The 20,038-nt window shown below is 41.6% G+C and overlaps 1 protein-coding gene across 1 annotated transcript in view; it reads left to right on the top strand.

Moving 5' to 3' along the window:
• The window catches only part of WDR70 (WD repeat domain 70), a 252,518-nt gene that overhangs the window by 12,373 nt on the left and 220,107 nt on the right, over window positions 1-20,038 (top strand). Inside the window, exons 4-5 of the mRNA XM_034773141.1 lie at window positions 2,329-2,449; window positions 7,876-8,065. Coding sequence (XP_034629032.1) covers window positions 2,329-2,449; window positions 7,876-8,065 — 311 coding nt within the window. The remainder of the gene's footprint in view (window positions 1-2,328; window positions 2,450-7,875; window positions 8,066-20,038) is intronic.

Consider the following 20,038-nt stretch of genomic DNA (forward strand, 5'->3'; position numbering starts at 1 on the left):
GCTACCTTTCGAAATTATAGACCAATTCACCTGTTCATATATTTTTACCTGCTTTAACCTCTCAATAACTCTCATTCCTTTTTCTTAACTAATAAATATTTAGTTAGTTTAGAATTAGAGTTAGTTAGAATTGGCTACTAGCGTTTGTCTTTGATTTGCATCCTAGATCTCACACCAATCTGGGTGAGAGACTGTTCTCTTGGGACTCCGTGTATCCTGAATGTTTTGTGATTTTGGGTGTAAGTGACCATTTATCACATAGTCCATCTTGCCTTGGTGGCAAGATAGACTGGATTATATAAGGAGAGTGTCTGTGACTGCCTTATAAATCTAGTGTAGTACTTAGGGAGTTCACATTTGTTACTGGGTTGGTGAAATCTAATTAGAGAACATACCACCAACTGGGATGTCTGCCCTGCTTTTTAAGTCTACCCTGAGGGAGACACTCATGGTTGTGAGTCACTCCAGACACTACAGTACTAATAAACGGTGGCCACATAAACACCACCCTATACTGGAAACCTACTGACCACTATACTTACCTACATGCCTCCAGCTTTCATCCAGACCACACCACTCGATCCACTGTCTACAGCCAAGCTCTACGATACAATCGCATTTCTTCCAATCCCTCAGACAGAGACAAACACCTACACAATGTCTATCAAGCATTCTTACACTTACAATAGCCACCTGCTGAAGTGAAAAAACAGATTGACAGAGCCAGACAAGTACCCAGAAGTCACCTACTACAGGACAGGCCCAACAAAGGAAGTAACAGAACGCCATTAGCCATCACCTTCAGCCCCCAACTAAAACCTCTCCAGTGCATCATCAAGGATCTACAACCTATCCTGAAGGGCGATCCATCACTCTCACAGATCTTGGGAGACAGGCCAGTCCTTGCTTACAGACAGCCCCCAAACCTGAAGCAAATACTCACCAGCAACCACACAACAAAAACACTAACCCAGGAACCTATCCTTGCAACAAAGCCCGTTGCCAACTCTGTCCACGTATCTATTCCACGTATCTATTCAGGGGATACCATTATAGGACCTAATCACATCAGCCACACAATCAGAGGCTCGTTCACCTGCACATCTACCAATGTGATATATGCCATCATGTGCCAGCAGTGCCCCTCTCCCATGTACATTGGCCAAACTGGACTGTCTACGTAAAAGAATACATGGACACAAATCAGACATCAAGAATTATAACATTAAAAAACCAGTTGGAGAACACTTCAGTCTCCCTGGCCACTCAATTACAGACCTAAAAGTCGCAATATTACAACAAAAAAACTTCAGAAACAGACTCCAATGAGAGACTGCTGAATTGGAATTAATTTGCAAATCGGACACCATTAAATTAGGCTTGAACAAAGACCGGGAGTAGATGGGCCATTACACAAAATAAAACAATTTCCCCATGTTTTCCCCCCACCCCCACCGTTCCTCATATCTCCTTGTCAATTACTGGAAATGGGCCATTTTCATTACCACTACAAACAGTTTTTTTTTTCTCCTGCTGATAAAAGCTCACCTTAACTGATCACTCTCCTTATAGTGTGTATAGTAACACCGATTGTTTCATGTTCTCTGTGTGTGTGTGTGTGTGTATATATATATATATCTTCTTACTGTATTTTCCACTACATGCATCTGATGAAGCAGGCTGTAGCCCACGAAAGCTCAAATAAATGTATTAGTTTCTAAGGTGCCACAAGTACTTCTGTTCTTTTTGCGGATACAGACTAACATGGCTGCTACTCTGAAACTCCAGACAGTGTGACAGATGGTTCTATAGGGACTCCTCTATAGTGAGGAAAACGGAAGTAACTAGTGAGAGCTGTAACAAACTTAATGACACCCATGTGTACTAGACTTGCTTAAACTGATTTAATTTCCAATACCCTGTTCCAGAACAAATTAAAGATCAGTATTGACTAATCATACCTCATTGACATTGAAAATGTTCAAATGTGAAACAGTGGTATTCGCTATAAAACATATATTTATTCTGTATGAGCTAACAGTTTTAGCATCTTAAGCTTGCCTTTTCCCAAGAGGTTTATTTCTTTGGGTAAGCATTTCGGTATCAAAATGACAGAAATGTAAAGGAAATTAGCATTTTTATTGTGTGGGTAAGTTAACCAATCAGTTTAAATTAAAATGCTCTACCTTCATCTCTTCATACTTCTGGAATATATGTCTGAAAATGAAGAATTTAGTAATACTGTCTCAAAAAGAAGAACCAGGTTTTCATTAATTTACATGCTGAAAACATGGAGATCTAACAGTTACATGTTCACTCCATATTTAGAAGCCCGTGCAAGAGAAGAGGAAGCCCAGAAAGAAAAAGAACTAAGAAGCCAACATGAAGATGTTGATTCAGCAGCTTCAGGCTCAAGTGTGATGGGAGCTTGCTCCGCATTAACTTGCAGGTACCCAGATATAGTGGAAGCATCATACCATCTTACAACTGTTTTGTCTGAAGGATTGTTTGAACTCTTTTGAGAGGAGGACAGGGACCACTGAACTTGTGTCCACAAAACTATGTAAACTGACATTTGTTTCACTGTAATTTGCAATATGGTCTGTCAATTTACAATAGTTTTGTGGCTTATAAACACATTGAAGGGCTGTGTGCTATTTTGGTTGCCATCTTCTCACTGTTAAGGCTTTGTGCACTTGTTTTCTTTTTTATACATTAGATTCTGCCAATTTTTTGTACTTTAAAAAAAAATGAAGTCAAGTAAAAGTCATGGACAGCGGGTCAAAGTAATAAACAATCATAGCTATGTCAAATCAAGGAACAAACAGCTTCTGTTGCCACCTAAAATTGGATAAAACACATTTGTCCATATAGACTGGAAAACAAATCAATATATGTATGTAGCCTCTACATGCATGCTACATATAATTATAAAACTACATAGTTTTGTACTAGTTGCCTTATAGTGCTCACAATTTCTATTATAAAATTGTTTTCTCTCCTGTTGCTACGTGGAAAACTTCACATGAACTGTGGCCAGTGATTTAAGTAACTGACTATACACAAAGTGCTGTCAAATGCACAAAGTAAACTGAAAAAATATATTTTCTCTACACTCTTACCATACTAAAATGCTAATCTTCAGTATTGATATCTTGTTAATGGAAGGCTGAGGGTTACAATTAAACTTGCTGTGATTGATATTAGGTCTGAGACTTGCACATTGTGTGTGAGGGGGAGGCTTAAATATAAGGAGTAAAGTAGGATATAAGAGGAGGCAGAATAATAGAAAATTCTCAGAACACATTTCTTTTGGATAAGGGATTTGAGGAAGAATAGATTGGCTATGCAGGTTGGAAAGTGGGAGAAGGCAAGGGACCCTATTCAGCAATCTGATTCATGCAGGTGGACCATTGTAACTAGGGGGAGTTCCATTGATGTTATTGAGGCTCTGGGATTGCCAGGGGGCATGAGATGAGAATCTGATAGAAAAAGTCTGAGCTGTAGTCAGATTCCAGAGTTACACATTACCTTGAAAGTTATGCTAAGGGATTTGAACTTGATGCTGAAAGAGACAGGAAGCTGGGAAGAGAATGTGTCACTGTGCCCAGTGTTAATCTGGAGGTACAATACATAATAGTGAGAGGCTAGTTAAGGCCCATAATTCAGACCTTTGTCCTCTCTACTGAGACTACCAAAATTGCACCAAATATAGCAGTCTTTGTGATGCTTGTCATTAGGGAACTAATCCAAGGTAACCAACTTGTTCTGCTAGCCATCAGATGGTAACTTTTCTCTTCAATATTTAGTCTTCGTATTTCAAGTACATTGAATAATCTAGCCACACCCCATACTAAAATTAACCTAAGAAGTTCTTGACAGTTTTATATCTATATAATACACACACACACACACACACACACACACACACACACACAAAATATTACTCCTGGGGGAATTATGCGCCACTACGCATGTGCAGAATTTATATCCCCCACAGATATCTTTGCTTCCCTGCAGAAAAATGGTTTTCTGACGGGGAAGCAAAGGGAAGCCACAAGAGTGGTCATGAGACCGCCCCCAGCAGTATGTTTTGCATGCCCCGGGCAGCTGGCAGAGAGGTAAATCACTATGGGACAGGGGGCAGGAATGGGGAAGACCCAGCTGGTGGCTCCTACCCTGCAGCAGGCTCAGCTGCTAGCCTCGCCTGGACTGGGGACCAGACTTCCTCTTCCCTTTCTCAGCATCTGAGGCTGCCAGGCTCACCCCATGATTTCTCCCCTGGCTGTAGGAAGCTCTACATATTCCCCTCTTCCCCCCCAAAGCTTCCTGCACCCATTGCTTCTCAGCTGCAGGGGGAGGGATTACTGTACCAGGAGCTGCTCCCCCATCCACCAAACCCCCATGCTTACAGACCCCCAGACCCTCCCGCTGAGCCTCACCCCCCCTCGCACCAAGAACCCCCCAACGAGCCCCACTCCCCCTGCACCTGGACCACCCCAACGAGCCACCCGCACCTGGATTCCCACCCTACTGAGCCCCAAACAGCTGCACCTGGATTCCTGCCCCACTCCCCCAGCATCTGGAACCTCCCCACACCAAGACCCTGTGCCGAGCTATACCTCCTCTCACACACTCTGACCCCCCCTGCTGAGCCCCAACTACCTTCACCCCTCTGCAGAGTCCCATTACCATTGCACCCAGAATCCTACAAACTAGCCCCTGTTCATCCAGATCCTTCCTGCACCCGGATCCCCCACTCAGATTGCCCCACACAGAACCCTCTCAACCCACACCTGGATCCCCCCACACTAAACCCCTCTGCACTTGGATCCTGCCTTCCTTAGCCTGCCTGCCCACACCTGGTGCACCTGGCCCGGAGGGGCACGGCCCTGCCCTTGTGCTGTGTCAGGGTTGGGTGCAGCCTCATCACTGAGTCCATGTCCTAGGGGGGAGCTGCACAGTAATTTCCCACCTCTGTGCAGCCAGTGGCCTGTGCTCCCCAATGCCATGCTGGAACCTCCACATTTATTTGACAAATAAAATTTGCACAATTTTCAAATATTGTGCACATAATTTTTAATATTTTGGCACAGAAGCCCTCAGGAGTGTGTGGAATATACATATACGAGAGAGAGAAAAACGAGACAGCTACAGTATGTTGATTCCTAAATTAGCTATGAGAAGGTTCTAATAGTTAAGCTATTGGTATATTCATATGCATGTATTAAGAATTATGATTGTTATAAGGGGTTACACCTGCTAACATCTAGAAAGCAAAAACCAGTAGATTGTAAATTTACAGGTTTCAGAGTAGCAACCGTGTTAGTCTGTATCCGCAAAAAGAAGAACAGGAGTACTTGTGGCACCTTAGAGACTAACAAATTTATTAGAGCATAAGCTTTCGTGGACTATTCCACGACTAAGACTATTCAAAACAAACAAGTTTGTTTACATTTACAGGAGATAATGCTGCCCACTTCTTGTTTACAATATCACCTGAAGTTAAAACAGGCGTTGCATGGCACTGTTGTAGCCGGCGTTGCAAGATATTTATGTGCCAGATGCAATAAAGATTCATATGTCCCTTCATGCTTCAGCCACCATTCATGCTTCAGCCACCATTCAAGAGGACATACTGATAATGGGTTCTGCTCGATAACCATCCAAAGCAGTGCGGACCGACGCATGTTCATTTTCATCATTGGAGTCAGTCAGCTGCCACCAGCAGAAGGTTGATTTTCTTTTTTGGTGGTTTGGGTTCTGTAGTTTCCGCATCAGAGTGTTGCTCTTTTAAGACTTCTGAAAGCATGCTCTACACCTCGTCCCTCTCAGATTTTGAAAGGCACTTCAGATTCTTAAATCTTGGGTCGAATGATGTAGCTATCTTTAGAAATCTCACATTGGTATCTTCTTTGTGTTTTGTCAAATCTGCCGTGAAAGTGTTCTTAAAATGAACAACATGTCCTGGATCATCATCGGAGACTGCTATAACATGAAATATATGTCAGAATGTGGGTAAAACAGAGTAGGAAACATACAATTCTCCCCCAAGGAATTTAGTCACAAATTTAATTAATGCATTATTTTTTTAATGAGCATCATCAGCATGGAAGGATGCCCTCTAGAATGGTGGCCGAAGCATGAAGGGGCATATGAATGTTTAGCGATATCTGGCACATAAAGACCTTGCAATGCTGGCTACAAAAATGCCATGCGAATGCCTGTTCTCACTTTTCAGGTGACATTGTAAACAAGAAGCGGGCAGCATTATATCCCGTAAATGTAAACAAACTTGTTTGTCTTAGCAATTGGCTGAACAAGAAGTAGGACTGAGTGAACTTGTAGGTTCTAAAGTTTTACATTGTTTTGTTTCTGAGTGCAGTTATGTAACAAAAAAAATCTACATTTGTTGCGCTTTCACGATAAAGAGATTGCACTACAGTATTTGTATGAGGTGAATTGAAAAATACTATTTCTTGTGTTTGCCATTTTTACAGTGCAAATATTTATAACAAAAAAATAATATAAAGTGAACATTGTCTGCTTTGTATACTGTGTTGTAATTGAAATCAATATATTTGAAAATGTAGAAAAATATCCAAAATATTTAATAAATTTCAATTAGTATTTTATTAACAGTGCAATTAAAATTGTGATTAATCACGACTAATGTTTAGAGTTAATCACGTGAGTTAACTGCGATTAATCGACAGCCCTAGTTAAAATATTTGTATTTATTGCATTCTGCTCACAGTTTTTGTTCAGACAGACCTGTTAAGTTATAAGCTTTCTAGGGCAGGGGCTGTCTCTTCTGATGTGTTTGTATATTACCGAACATACAGTAGGACCTTGAACTTGATAGGGACTTCTAATTTTTTTTTTTTTTAAAAAGCACTTTATCTGTATTGGGAGCATTAATTTTACAATTAACACAATTTTTTATGCACAATACTTAATTTATTTTATTGTTTTTGCAATGGTATAACAACTGCTGTTAGCACAACTGTGAAGTGGCTAACTGCTTTTGTAGAGCCAGCAGAGGGAGCACAAGAGCATTTATTTTTAGTCGCTTCTATGTGACCAGTAATTGTGGTGCAGTTTTACTTTTCAAAAATTTTAGTGATTAAATGATGTGTGTATGCACAATTCCTGTGGACTTCAATAGATATTCCCTGTGTGAAATGGTAATAGCACATGAGCTTTACACCAGAGGCTATACTAGGAGATGACAGCGGAGATTAAATATTTGGTCTAAAGTGCATGATCTCCTCTATTTAAGTTTTAAGGGTTGTAAAGCTTATACTGTATTTTGCATGTTCTCTGCCTTATTCTCTATTGCTTTCTCCCTTGTGTAGTCACTTTACACCTGTGCACAGTGAGTCTGAAACAATGCCATTTTGATTTACTCCTGCTTTCACGAGTGTCAAATGCCTGCACAAGGTGCAAGGCACTGGAGAATCAGACCCTAAAGTGATATATAATTAAGTACTGCTGTGACTGTGGACATTGAAAGCATATTAATATACCACCATTAATTAAAACAAAACCTAACTTTTTCTATTCTCCTGTGTAGTGATCCCTTGGTTGGCTGCTTTAGCACAGATTTCACCATACCTACCTATCTATCTACTTCACACCAGTATTCTGTTCTCCCTAGGTTCTTGCACTGTGCCTGTCACTACAGTATCTATTAGTTTTTTTAATTGCTTTGACGATTGTGGTGGACCTGTTTCTGCTCCCATTGAAGTTAGTAGTAGTTTTGCCATTGACTTCAATGAGAGCAAAGTTAGGCCAATGCTGAGTGCTTCTGAAAACCACTATAGAAATGCTGCATGTTACTTAAATAACCGTTTTTACAATTCTTCCATACAGAGAGGCAGAAAGTAGTGAAAGTGAAGATGGTTCAAATGAAGAATTAATTGGTCCTCCTTTGCCACACCAAACTTCCATTCAAGGACAAGCAGAGGATACTGATGATGATGATGAATTTATTGGGCCACCACTTCCACCAGGGTATAAGGACAGTGATGATGATGATGACGACATGCAAGAGGAAGATAATGTAAGTACTATTTTTTTCCTAAAGAAGGTATAGATGTTTCAATATGCTGTGCAGATCTTCACATATAACTAACTATTCTTTCTGTACAGCTTAAATCAGTGGTTCTCAACCAGGGTACGCAGAAGTCTTCCAGGGGATACATCAACTCATCTAGATATTTGCCTAGTTTTACAACAGGCTACATAAAAAGCACTAGCAAAGTCAGTTAAACAAACTAAGATTTCATATGGACAAAATGAGAAAGTAAGCAATTTTTCAGTAATAGTGTGCTGTGAAACTTTTGTATTTTTATGTCTGATTTTGTAAGTAAGTAGTTTTTAAGTGAGGTGAAACTTGGGGTGGTACACAAGACAAATCAGACTCCTGAAAGGAGTAGAGTACTCTGGAAAGGTTGAGAGCCACTGGCTTAAATGGTGCTGCTGCTGTTTGTAGGTACAAGATTTTTTGTTTTTCTAGTAGCTATTTACCAAATCTATGTTATCTTCTTTTTCTGTAGTAAAGAATGCTTTAAACATAAACACAGCAATGTCAGTATTCCAGAACAACCAGGCAGTATAATCCATAGTGTGTGTGTATGTAATAGATGGGGGGGGAAATTAAGGATTGGATTTATGTTTCACGTCTCAAAAGGGCTATCATATACTTGTCAAGACTTAAAAGTTATTGAAAATTGTTTGCTTTCTGTTGTTAAATGTGCAGTTTTGTATTGCAGAATCCCTTCCACTGAGCACTCTTTTGAGAGATTTTTAATATCTCCCTCCCCCCACCATGGGATAAAATATTTTTCTGTTTTTTGAAGAGAGATCTTCTATAATGTCATTATTATAAAGGGACAAACTAGGACACTATTGCTGGAAAAAAATAATTTCACATGCTAAGTTCAATGGTTTTATTTCTAGTTGTTTCCATAATGTAAACGTGATTAGTAACACGCTAAAAGCAACTAGTAACTGCAAAATCACTTCTCAGTCTATTTATCTTTAGTATTGTTTGCTTATTGAAGTAGTGAATATAATCCTTTCACAAATCCAGACAGAGTAAGTTTGCCAAAAATGTTTGGGGGGGGGGGGGGTAGGAAAAATACCAATGCAAATATGTCTGATTATTTTTTCTTTAAATCCAAATAAATAACAGAACAGCTTGTTCCAGTCTGGAAGGGAATGGTAAATTGGGGATAAGAGAATAACATAGCCTGTTTTTTGCTTGCTTTTAAATATCAAGAGAATGGATATTGCACATGTTTTGTTGACAGGGGCTTATTGCTGCATAATCAATTGGGGGTTTGTTCCACCTGCTTTTTCAAATCTCTTTGAACTGGAGATTTTGTGATGTTTCCAATATTCTTTGGTAGCTGCCATAACAGAAAATAGTTTCACTTGTAATGCTTTGGTTCTCTGTCTATATAAAACATAGTTGTGCAGAAAAATGAGAAAAATAAACAAACTGCCTTTCCCTCATAATTAAGTGGGGTTTATTTTGTTTGGTGGTTGGATTGTGTGTAGTAGTGCTGAAAGAATTTCTGATTATCTTCAAGTTTTGAGTAAAAGTTGTGGATGATTTTAATTTTATCTGTAGCTGTTTGCCTTATCCCAAGTGAACCATGATATATATACAAGATCAGAACTACTGGCTGAAATTGTGATAGAGAAGTGTCCATGGTAAATTTCAAATTTCATTTTATCAGGTCTGTCTATAACATGTTATGGCTTAGGAGATAAACCCAGTACAATTCAAGTGGATGCTTTTTAAGGTCTCAGAATTCTTATACAGTAGCTTAACTGTGTTGTGTATTCTGGATTGTGTTGCTTACAAGGGCTAAAGCATGCCCAGTGTTAGTTATTCTTATGTAAGTGGTGAAAAACTCAGCTAATTTGGATTTATGGAGTCATCCTGATTGTTTTCATGGGGTGTGATTTGCCTCTGTCTCCTTTCTCCTGCGCACTGCAGAACCAAACAGGATTTGGCTTCCTAAATTGTGGATCTCATGTTCTGAGGGCCAGATCTGTGTATTTTTATCCCCTCTGAACATCTTCCCTGCCCACACGGGAGCAGAAGAAATGCTTCCCTGGGTTCCCTGTTGGTGGCTGCCCCTAAAATCTCCTCTTGTTTTGGTGGCTCCATGCTGATACAGAACTGGCTTAAATTAACTTCAGGTTCAGTGTTGACCTATATTAGGAATCCCCTTGTCTTTGAGGTTGAATGATGTGGAGAGAGTCATCCCACTGGACATACTCATCCATCCCAGCAGATTTCAGTTGATACAGAAAGTGCTATGGAGTCATCTCCTTTTGCCATTTTCTTCTCGATTTGATGCTTTTTGCTTCTTTGAGCCCTTAGAAAACCTGAAAAATGTAGTCCTTTGACTAGGAATTTCATCTTTAAAAGACATGAGCCAAAAGATATGTAGAATTATATTTACTGTCTGTTAAACTATTAATTTTTTTTGACATTGAGGAAAAACAAGTTTACTTCTGTGCAGTCTTGGAATATGAACAACAAATGGTGAACTGCAAGGAACCCTAGCATGAGAACGAACACACATTATGGTATGTCTCAGGTTCTAATCATGTTAGGAAAATATAAATTGACAATTTCACAAAGAAGAAACCTGACAAAACATGTATATTGATAGCTGGTAACATTGTGCTGGTAACCACTGAAAAATGGTAAATTTCAAAAACTGTGCTTGTTCAGCACCTGTTCTGATCTTACTTTAGAGGGTTGTTGGAATGTCTTCTAAATCATGGCTCTCGTGGGATTGTCCCCATCCTCTTCTCCAAAAACAAACAAAAACAAAAACCCAAAACCAAACAACCCCCACCCCTCCTCTAGGACAGAGCGAGAAAGCAGTTCCACACACCTAAACCTTTCAGCACTTCTGAAGCTTGCAACTACTTTGTAGCGCTGAATAGTTGAAGCCACACATAGCAAAACAGGTGGGCTTGGGAAATCAAGTCCTGCAAGAATATCTAATCCCAGGGGAATTAGAAGTTCTGCTGCTAGAAGCTCTAAAGATTTCAGTGTATACTAAATTAAATTAAAATAGTATAAACTTTATATCATGTTTTTATACATGGCCAACTAAAACCAAATTTAAACCTCATGTCTCTGTATTTCACTAATTTATAACAGAAGAAGTTTACCTTTATAAATACTCCTTTCCTTAATTATTTCACTTCCCCCATACGTGTCTGCATCTTTGTCTTTCTTTTCCATCACCCTCTTTATTTTTTTAAATCACAACAGAGGTGTGAATAACACAGAAAGTATAAACAATGAGGAGTCCTTCTGGCACCTTAGAGACTAACAAATTTATTTGGGCATAAGCTTTCGTGGGCTATAAGCTCAATATTTATCTCTTTGTTTTTTCAAATAAGTAGGAAACTGATACTTCTGTTGTGGTTGTGGTGTCATGCTGGGGGGATGTAACACAGATGTAACACAGTGGGTCTGCCTGAGAAGGAATTAAAAATAAATTTTGAATTTAAAATATCTGGAATGCTTCTTCCAGTTGATTTTGGGGGGCAGTTTGCATACACTGCTACAATGGAGGGAATCTTGCAAAAATTCTTACAGATCTGCTTCAAGGACAATACTCAACATTTCCGTTTTCAAAACATTGCATAAGCTTTACCTAATTATCCCGCACTCTTATTTAAGAATTACTATTATAGTTATATGGAGATATACCTATCTCATAGAACTGGAAGGGACCCCGAAAGGTCATCAAGTCCAGCCCCCTGCCTTCACTAGCAGGACCAAGTACTGATTTTGCCCCAGATTCCTAAGAGGCCCCCTCAAGGATTAAACTCACAACCTTGGGTTCAGCAGGCCAATGTTCAAACCACTGAGCTATCCCTTCCCCTGTATTTAGAGATGATCTGCCCAAGACCAAAGTAGTAAGCCAGTGCCAAAGTAGCAGTTGCAATTTGAGAGATCCTGGTTTGTAGCCTCATATGTAGTCTGTTGGACCTAGCTTCTTATGTGATTAATGGCATGCTTAGCCTGCATATATAGAATTTTTTTTAAAGAGTTAAGTAAGATCTTGGTTTGAAAGATCTAGATAGTAGCTCTGCCAAGAGCAGATTGGATGACCCAAGTGCTGTGGTTTTGCACAGCTAGCTGATTATTGTGTGATGCAATACTTCATATAAATTGTTACCTTTATGGGGGAGAGGTGGGAGAAAACATACTGACAAGCAAGAGAAATATATTGGTGCACATTAGAGTGAAAACTCTGGAAAGGTAAGGTCTCTTTCTCGTGAAATTCAGGCTAATATATAATATAAGCCACACCCTGAACAGGCCACCAAAGGCTCAACATTGATCTTAGCCTTTGTTATCACTGTGGTTGAAATTTTAACAGTGTTATGAAATAATGCTAAAGATGCAACAGTAACCATCTATATAATAGTTTTATAGATTATTATTGTCCACAGAAAACCCATCTCCCTGTTGGGCAAGAAAACTGTATTGGAAATGTATTAGGAACAACAATATAGTGTGGACAGGGTGCTAGGCATGAGTGCCTTGCCATTTATATTGTAAGTAGAATATTTCATTTTATTAACTACATGTGAATCAAGGGTCCCATTTACCCCACTTTTCCAATTTGTGATATAAACAGAACCCTCATTACAGTGGTGTAGGGAATATAAATAGTGAGGTAGAACAATGTTCCCATTACAGATTGGCATCATGTTGTAACAAGATTCCCTGACTTCCTACTGCTGTATGCCAGTTCTGTTGCCCTCCATTAAAGATGCTGTATTTCCTTAGTGCTTTACATATATACATTTAAATCTTTGGGGATGAAGCATGCAATAAATATAAGTCATAAATATAAGCGTGCAATAAATAATATACATGTGGTAGCTGATACATAAACTGTTGCTGAGATATGTCGGAACTTGTGACAGACTTACATGCATAACTGCCTTGATATGTGGATTTTGAGCTCTGAATACAGAATCTTTTCACTTTCTGTCTCCATAGGGAAATGGGAAGCTTGCTTAGTTAAATTCTTGCTGAGGTACTGTAAATCCCTTAAGAATGCCAAAGGGGAAACAATGTGCTGAACCAGCTGACTTTACTTTTCAAATGTGACCTTTTTCAGTGGTTTTCTTGTTTTCTGGTTGACAGTATGACTTTCTAGAAATGCCCTTACATGGTTGCTCTGTATTGATTTTTATCTGTTTGGATGACTGTAAATGAAATAACTACATCTGATTGCGGGTGTGGGGGGGAATGGGGGGGGAGGGGAAAGGCAGCAACTGGGAACTCAGATTAAAAGACCCAGAATGAAAAGTTTCAGACCTAGAGGTAACAGCAGACGGATGTGATTTAAGTTTTTGTCTGAACTAAAGACAATAATTTAAAAAAAAAAAAAAAAGTCTAGATTAGATTTGTTTGAGAATAAGCAGAGGAGCAGAAATATGAGACTTGTGGGTTTTCAGTCTAAACAGTTAATTTGTAACTGGGAAAATTTTGTGTCAACATGGATGCCAGAGGCCTTTGGGGTCCAGAGCCTCCCATTACTGCTGCGCCTGAATTTAGCTATTTTCTTTCCTGTGAAGGGAATAAGGAAACATCTGCACTTTCCTGATTTCCTGTTGATCGATTGTTGATCACAGTAAGATCCTCTGAGCCGCAAGAAAAGCAGGTGTTGATGTTATGAGAACTCCCTGATCCCTCTTTCCTGATTATACCTCAGCCTGGAGGGAGTTGTAGGGGAAGTGCTATGAGACATTAAATGAAAGGATTGGTTCAGGAATATGCTCTTTGTTTCTAAACAGATTATGGGCCCAATTCTCTGTTCTGCTACAACATTTTTATGCTGATGTGATTCCGCTGAAGGACACTTTTCTACATTTTTGACCCTGTAGGAAGCTAATTGCTTCCTTGACAAAGTGTAAATTTCAGCCATGGAATCTCAAGTCTTCTAAATGTTCATAGAATTGATACAGCCCCTGCATCAATCATAGAAATGTAGGGCTTGAAAGGTCATGTAGTCTATCCTCCATGCTGAGGAACAATTAAGTGTATACCTAGACCAGGAGTTGGCAACCTTTCAAAGAAGAGCCATCCTTTTGCTTTTGTCTTTGACCAAAATATTTCGAGAGCCACATCACATGCAAAGCTACTTGTAGAGTTAGAATGTTTTAAATAATAATAATTGAACATATTAAAGTTATTATTACTCACCACTACTTTTAATGCAATTTCTGCTGTTGGACATCTTTAGAGAGTTGCTCAATGTTCGGTGAATATGCCATGATTTTCATTTTCAAGCAGGAGTCAAGACTAATATCTTGCAGTTGCCTCCTCAGTTTGTTTTTGATGAAATTCATGTTGGAAAACACTTGTTCACAGAATTACATTGAACCAAAGATTGAGAGAGGCTTACATGCGTATTTCTTCAGCTGACTGTATGTATCCGGTAGACCGGGGCGGGCAACCTTTTTGGCCTGAGGTCTGCATAGAGTTTTGGAAATTGTTTGGAGGGCCGGTTAGGGGAGGCTGTGCCTCCCCAAACAGCCAGGCGTGGCCTGACCCCCACCCCCGATCCCCCCTGCTTTTCACCCCCTGATGCCCCCCCTCAGACTCCTGCCCCATCCAACCCCCCCCTGTTCCCTGACAGCCCCCCCCCGGGACCCCTGCCCCATCCACCCCCCTGCTCCCTTTCCCCTGACTGCCCCCAGAACCCCTGCCCCTGACTGCCGCCCATCACCCCATCCAACCCCCCCCCTTCCTGACTGTCTCCCCGGGACCCCACCCCCATTCAACCCCCCTGTTCCCCACCCTCTGACCACCCCGACCCCTATCCACACCCCCGCTCCCTGTCCCCTTACCACATTGCCTGGAGCACCGGTGGCTGGTGGTGCTAGAGCCACGCTGCCCAGAGCACCAGGACAGGCACCTGGCTGGAGCCATCCATGCCACCATGCAGCACAGAGCACCGGGTCAGGCCGGGCTCTGCAGCTGTGTTGCCCCAGGAGCTCGCAGCCCCGCCACCCAGAGCGTTGCGCCATCTGTGGCCATCTTAATACTTCTGTCTGTTACAGTCTTCTCAGATAATGGCATTTCTCTAATTTTCTTAACTATTTCATCTTTGTTTTTAAAATTGCCGAAGCGTGCTCGGATGTTTTAATGAAACATTCTTTCACATATTCTCCATCTGTGAAGGGCTTCCCTCGTTTGACGATTCCTAGAGCTGCCACGAAACTAGCAGTAGTGGTTCCATCCATTTAGCAAACGTACATCTTGTTTGCTCTGCTTTGTGTCGGAGCTCCTCTACTGCTTTTTTCCTTGCATCACCAGCTGGATAGGTTTCAGCAAATGTCCAATGTTTCTTTTCAAAATGTCTTTCTAGGTTTGATTTCTTATTGTTGGATAGTTTCTTGTTGCAAATGAGGCACACCAGAAGTCCAGCTGAACTCGCTATAAAAGCGTAAGACTCAGTCCAATCATTTTGAAATTCTCGATGTTTGTCTTCTATCTTTCTCTTTTTGGTTGTCATTTTTATCTGATCTATTTTATTTCTGACTTTAGACTTTTTCAAACTGCTGGATGTTGGAACATACTAGTTCCACAGTACAGACAGAGCACATCCTCTTCCTTTTCACAAGAAATTCCACGAGTTTTATTGGTAGACAACAGTTGCCTTGGTAATGAACCATTTGAACGTAAACAGGAGGGGGCTCCGGGCTGGGGCAGGGAATTGGGGTGCAGGAGGGTGTGCGGGGTCTGGAAGGGAGTTTGGCTGCAGGATGGGATTCTGACCTGGGGCGGGGGTTGGGGTATGGGAAGGGGCGTGAGGTGCAGGCTCTGGCCAGGAGGCGTTTACCACTGACGGCTCCCAGCTGGTAGCGTAGCAGGGCTCAGGCAGGCTGCCTGCCTGCCCTGGCCCCACGCCGCTCCCGGAAGCTGCTGGCTGCTGGCACTTCTCTGCGCTCGCTGGGGGGAGGCAGTGGCTCCGTGCACTGTCCCTGCCCTCAGCACCATCCTCACAGCTGAGGGGGCAGTGCTTGTGGGCACAAGCAGTGCATGGAGACCCGCTGCCTCCCTCCCTCCAAGGGGCGCACAGAGACATGCCAGCAGCCAGCCGCGTCCAGGAGCGTGGTGCCAGGGCAGGCAGGCAGCCTGCCTGAGCCCTCCTGTGCCACTGGCCGCGAGCTGCCTGTAGTGAGTGCCTCCTGGCCAGAGCCTGCACCTCACACTCCCTCAAAAAATGGCTGCCCTCAAGGGGGTAGCCAAAGAGCCACATACAGCTCTGGAGCCGCCGGTTGCCGACCCCTGACCTAGACCATCTGTGACAGGTGTTTGTCTAATCTCCAATGTTGGGGTCTCCCCAACCTCCCTTGGAAGCCAATTCCAGAACTTTACTACCCTTGCAGTTAAAAAGTTTTTCTTAATATCCAAGCCAAGTGTCCCTTGCTGCATACTAAGACAATTATGTCTTGCGCTCCTCACAGTGGACATGGACAACAATTAATCACCATCCTCTTTATAACAATCTTCTACATATTTGAAGTGTGTTATCATTTTCCCCCCTCAGACTTCTCTTCTCTAAACTAACATGACCAATTCTAATGCTGGCGTCACCATAGTACCCTGCCAGTATGCCTCAAACCTGACCTGACTGGCCACCTGGAGCAGTGGGAGGGTCTTCAAATCGTATAAATCTTTCGCCTTTTACTAAAGATTTCTCCATGACAGATTAGTTTGTCAATGGAGACTGTCAATAGTAGTGTTTATTAGTATCCATTGTGGTGGGAGGTAGGCATCTGTCAAGTCAGAACTGCTCCAAGGCTACCCAACTGATTTGCATACACTATTGAACAGTTTTAGTAGATGGGAATACATTTTGGCCATTACTGACTTTGACTGGAAACTTTTCACTCCTCATTTGTATGGTAATTGGCTAGGAACATTGATCACTTATTATTACTGAGTGTTCTGCCTAAAAGTACCTTGAATCAGTGATGTTGGTTTTGAATGTTTTGCAGATACTTTATTTTATGGACAGTGATCATATAATGCATGATGAATACATATCAGTGGTGTATGGTTTGTGATCTCTACCTTAACTAACTTTTTAATATTGTTTTTGGAAGTAAATTCCATGAGACAGCGTGTGATGGTACCATTATTGGGGATCTGTCTATGCTGATCCATGCTAATGGTGCTGGTTGGCTGTTTGGTTGTGGGGTTTTCTTGTGTGTGTGTCGTATTTGCCGTATACATTTTAGACCTCATGACTGCTCAATTTTGTATAATATATTATTTACATCTACTTCCCCCTGGATCCTGAAGACTCTTGGTACCGGATGTAGCTTTTGCAGCACCAGTGCAGATCCCTGCAGGGCTAAGTCACACTATGCCACCCTTACTTCTGCACTGGTGCTGAAGGCAAGGAAAAAGGACAAGCAAGGACCAAAAAAAAGGTCGTATCTGGGAAAACCCAGACATATGGTAGCCCTATTTTTTGTGATCTCACAACCCCCCTACAAGAGCCTTGCAACCCACTTTTGGAGCGGGACCCCCAGTTTGAGAAACAGTGCTCTAGGTTATCAGTTATAGTAATCATGAGAGTTACGAGTCACAGTAGTAGGCTTTAAAAAAAGACTTTCAGACATAACTGTGGTTTAGGTTCCATGTCTCTTTAAAATCTATTGGTGGTATTATGTGAACATGACACTTTTGAATGATGAGAAGGTATTTCATTTCACTAGCTGTATTTTAAATGGTTAAACAACTACTTATCTAGTGCATTATCTAGCTTGTCTATAGTCCTTTTCAGCCAAATGGAGCCCAAAGTTTGTTTGGGACTTTTGTTATAACACCTGTTTCCCACATTCTCATGTCTTTCTGAAAAAAGTCTCTTTGGCTGAATCTTTTCATGCTTTATCTAAGCCCAGAAGTAAATTTTTATGGAAAATCTGAAGAAAATCTCATCAGCCATTTTTGAGATATTGGAGAATGGGAAAAGTATATTTTTTTAGTCTCTTCAGACTTTTTTCTTTCATTGATCACTAGGCCCGTTTGCTTAGCAAATTTTTTAAGACTTGTATGCAAAATGATGAGTTTACGGCCAAGGTTTTCAAAAATGACTACTGTATTTTCTGGCGTATAAGACTACTTTTTAACCCAGGAAAATCTTCTCAAAAGTCGGGGGTCGTCTTATACGCCGGGTGTCGTCTTATAGGGCGGGTGCTGAAACTTCCGAGCCGGACTGGAGAATCTGCGGTCGCCGCATATGGTGGGGGGAGCTCAAAAACGGCCGCGGCCGCATCCCCGCCCGATGACGAGGTGAGGGGGCGCCTCACCGGGAAGGTGTAAGTGAAGGGCAGAGCAAGCTGCAGGCGTCCGGGACGCCCGGGGTATGGAAAAAAGAGAGAGAGCGGCGCTGTGCCCAGAAAAACACGCCTCTTTCACCCGTCTGGCCCGCCCTTGTATCCTATTACCATACCTCCTTCTCTGCCTCTCAGATCTCGCTCCTGAGGACTGCAGTGAAGCGGCGCAGGCGCGCAGGTGCGAGATCTGAGAGGCAGAGAAGGAGGTAATAGGATACAAGGGCGGGCCAGACGGGTGAAAGAGGCGTGTTTGCGCTACCGCTCTGATAGTCTTGGAGACAGGAAGGGCTGGGCAGGCAGGGAGAGCTGACCAATCCAAGCAGGCTTTGTATACAACAACCAGCCAATCGCCGGTAAGGTACATCGCTTGCCGTGATTGGCTGGTTGTTGTATACTGGGTACCGCATACAGTACAGCACCAGTATCTGTACCTGTTCATACAGTATAGCACCAGTACATACAGTACAGTATACAAATGTCCAACAGTCAAAACCCCATCATGGCTCCACCAGCAAGAAGAAAGAAATATGAAGCCAGTTTCAAACTTAAAGTTGTAAACTTTGCCATGGAACATAATAACTGCGCTGCTGAAAGACAATATGGAGTAACAGAAAAGATGGTTCGGGACTGGAAAACAAATGAAAAAGCATTAAAGAGTATGCCAAGGGGTAAGTGTACATTAAGAAGAGGCACTCCACATTGGCCAGAACTCGAAAAACATGTAGCAGACATGGTGAATGAGCATCGCCAAAACGGTTATGTAGTGACACGAAATAAAATACATTTGTTTGCACTTCAGTGGGCCAAATCTAACCCAGATCACAGCAACAGATTTAAGGCCACTGTATCCTGGTGTACTAGATTCATGGGAAGGCATAATATGGTACTGAGGCAAAAGATGAAAATTGCCCCAAAATTACCTGCAGATCTTGATAGCAAAGTAAATAGTTTCCATCGATACGTAATACAACAGCGCACTAAACATGGCTATGCGTTAAGTAGTATTGGAAATATGGATGAAACTCCAATGAATTTTGATATGGTTGGAAATAAACTGTCCATCAAAAAGGTGAAAAAACAATTTTAATTAAAACAACAGGACATAAGAAGTCCAGTTTTACGGTGGTACTAGGATGCACAGCTGATGGCGCCAAACTGAGACCAATGATTATTTTTAAAAGAAAAACAATGCCGAAATTCAAGTTCCCTGTTGGTTGTTTTGTACATGTGAATGAAAAAGGCTGGATGGATGAAGAAGGGGTAAAGCTATGGCTTGATAATGTATGGAGCAGGCGACCAGCTGGACTTATTCAAAAATGTAGTCTACTGGTGTGGGATATGTTCAGGGCTCATTTAACTCCCAACACCAAGCAAATGCTTGCAAGACTAAACACAGATGCGGCAGTTATTCCTGCAGGATTGACATCGTTGGTACAGCCACTGGATGTGTGCCTAAACAAGCCATTTAAAGATCACATTCAAGAACAGTGGAATGAATGGATGGTTAGCGGCGAAAAGTCATTCACAAAAGGAGGAAACATGCGTGCTCCACAGTTGGATGTTTTGTGCAAGTTTGTCATAAAAGCCTGGAATGATATTGATGCAGAAACAGTAATCA

The sequence above is a fragment of the Trachemys scripta genome, chromosome 6 (genome assembly GCF_013100865.1).
Source record: "Trachemys scripta elegans isolate TJP31775 chromosome 6, CAS_Tse_1.0, whole genome shotgun sequence".
In the NCBI taxonomy this organism is placed as follows: Eukaryota; Metazoa; Chordata; order Testudines; family Emydidae; genus Trachemys; species Trachemys scripta.